At 41.1% G+C, this 2,224-nt stretch overlaps 1 protein-coding gene across 2 annotated transcripts in view; it reads right to left on the bottom strand.

The window, feature by feature from the left end:
* The window catches only part of tbx21 (T-box transcription factor 21), a 17,319-nt gene extending 15,699 nt beyond the window's left edge, over positions 1 to 1,620 (bottom strand). The window contains exon 1 of one of the 2 annotated variants that reach the window (XM_014158543.3): positions 708 to 1,620. In XM_014158543.3, the coding sequence (XP_014014018.1) occupies positions 708 to 1,255 (548 nt within the window). In that variant the 5' untranslated portion in view covers positions 1,256 to 1,620. 2 annotated transcript variants of the gene reach the window in all.
* Between the last annotated feature and the right edge of the window lie 604 nt (positions 1,621 to 2,224).

Below are 2,224 nucleotides of genomic sequence, written 5' to 3'. Positions count from 1 at the left end.
GTGGTTAGTATTTATGCTCGTCATCATAACACATTGGACTCAAACCGACGCATGAGAACTTGGATTGCTTGGCCAATTATTTTCATGATTAGTTACACAAGTTAAATCAATGACGATATAAAGGTAAAATAAAATGTAAATACGCAAAGGAAAACTAGACAAATATGATGTGAGGAGCTCTTAATGTTGGAGTTAGTTTATTTGAGGTTTAGCCTAAATATCATGCAGTTTTCATCTTGGGAAAATTGCTCTATATATTTTCCAGCGAGTGTAACACTCAAATGTTTAACGCTCATTTCATATCTAATACATTTTTTTGGAGCACTTTGTTAGTCTGTGTAGCGTGTCGATACCCTCAAACCCAGTCTGGATTAATTCGTATTGGCCTAATTCATTTGCGCGTGACAGACTCGGCTTTGGCAGTTTGGCACAAATTGAAACTCCATAATAAGGCCATCATTAGCAAATACCTTGTTTAGGAATGACTTCGAGGAAAACAAGAGCAAGGCAGTAAAGGAACTTTCCCCTCACCAATGATTTGCCCACGAGCGCTCATACCTGTCCTTGGCACCTGTCAACACCGTTCAGCGCGCGCCTACATACCGATGGTACAAATCGTGCTACTTTGTCATTTTGTGGCTAAATAAGATGTAGGCTTTTAAATAGACAATAAGTTTCCCTCTGACGAAATTTGCATTTCTACTCACCGCCCCTGTTTCGTTATGATCATTTCGGTTTGATATTTGTGGAACTTCGCCCACAGAGGATAGTTGTTGAGGAGAGCCTGCGTCTTCCCGCACACCTGTAGCCCAGGTAACGGGTAGAGTGGCGCGCGATAGTACCCATGTTGAACGGGTGCGGGATAACTCTCCGCAGAGGCAGGGTAAACTTCTTTGCTAGTTGTCGAGAAACCTTCGCTTCCCGTTGGTAAATAAGTCTGTCCCGTTCCGTTTCTAGTCGGCGACCGGACACTGCTGAAATGGCAGCTATTGTGGGGAGTTGGTGAGTAAAACCTCCCGGGTTGCGCTCCGTATCCAGCCACAGTTTGGTCTGCGTGGTACGGCAGTGCCGATCCGTCCTGTCCGTTTTGAATTGAGTCTTGGTGATATAATCTGGTGTCCTGAATTCCCATTTTAAAATCCACGGAATTCTTTCTGCGTTGAAGGTGATTGTTGATATCGGTGTCTTTTCCGAAAGTTTGCGTATCAGTCCCATTCAACATACTGAGGTAAAGATTGCCACCTATGCCGCCCATTTGCAGCCCCAGTCTCAGTGTATGTGCAATGTCATAGGTTCACCTTGCCCCTCTGTTTCACGCGCAGTGAAATGAAAGCGCGTTTACAGATTTTGAGATAAATGCACAAACTGAAACATTTCGTCCACCTACCGATGTTTTTTTTTTTCACTCGAGCTAAATTCAATTGACTAAAGTTCCTATACCAAAAAGTCTATCGACTTCTGGAAAACGCACCCTACATTTAAATATTCCAACAAATTGGCAATCATTTAAAATAGCCCTAATATTTCTTAAAATTAAAGGGCTAATTATTTTATCTTTGGTCTTCGATTGTCTTGTCTTCTTTTTACAAGAGTCCCTACCAGTGTCTCAAACACATGCCCAGGTTCATAACCTATGATATATACATTTTGCGACTGGTAATTGGTTGGAGGTGGGTCTGATGTCGACGTTAGACGTGATAGGTTTCCATTTCGCAAGAACCCTCCTTGTTTCCCGAGGACTTGGTCGTGCGCATATTCTAACTAGGCAGACAAGAAGATAAACAATTGGAACACTTTCTGAAATGGTTATGAGTGCAACAGTTTCTCACATTACTTCAGGTCGTGAACACATTTTAGGAAATATAAATAATACCGTGCACGAATCGGTTACTGGAATTGCATGTTATCAAAATAACTTCATTATTTTATTTCAGTGGCAGGCATGTGATAGTAGGCAATGAAAATACTATATTCAAAATGATAATGATAATAACAACGTTAACAATATTATTATGATTACTTAGTAGGAAACTACTACAATGCTACTATAGGCCTAATATCCTAACGATAAAGTATAGCCTACTTGGAATACAGCATACGGAGAAATTAGACAGATAATAAACATATATACACTGTAGAACATCCTCAATTCGTGGGGGCATGTGAAAGCGTTCCATAAGGATGCTGGCTCATGTTGACTCCAATGCTTCTCGCGGTTGTGTCA

The sequence above is a fragment of the Salmo salar genome, chromosome 19 (assembly GCF_965601325.2).
Source record: "Salmo salar chromosome 19, fSalSal1, whole genome shotgun sequence".
Lineage (NCBI taxonomy): Eukaryota > Metazoa > Chordata > Actinopteri > Salmoniformes > Salmonidae > Salmo > Salmo salar.
The sequence above is the reverse complement of the archived record's forward strand: the minus strand, read 5'-3'. Positions and strand labels throughout refer to the sequence as shown.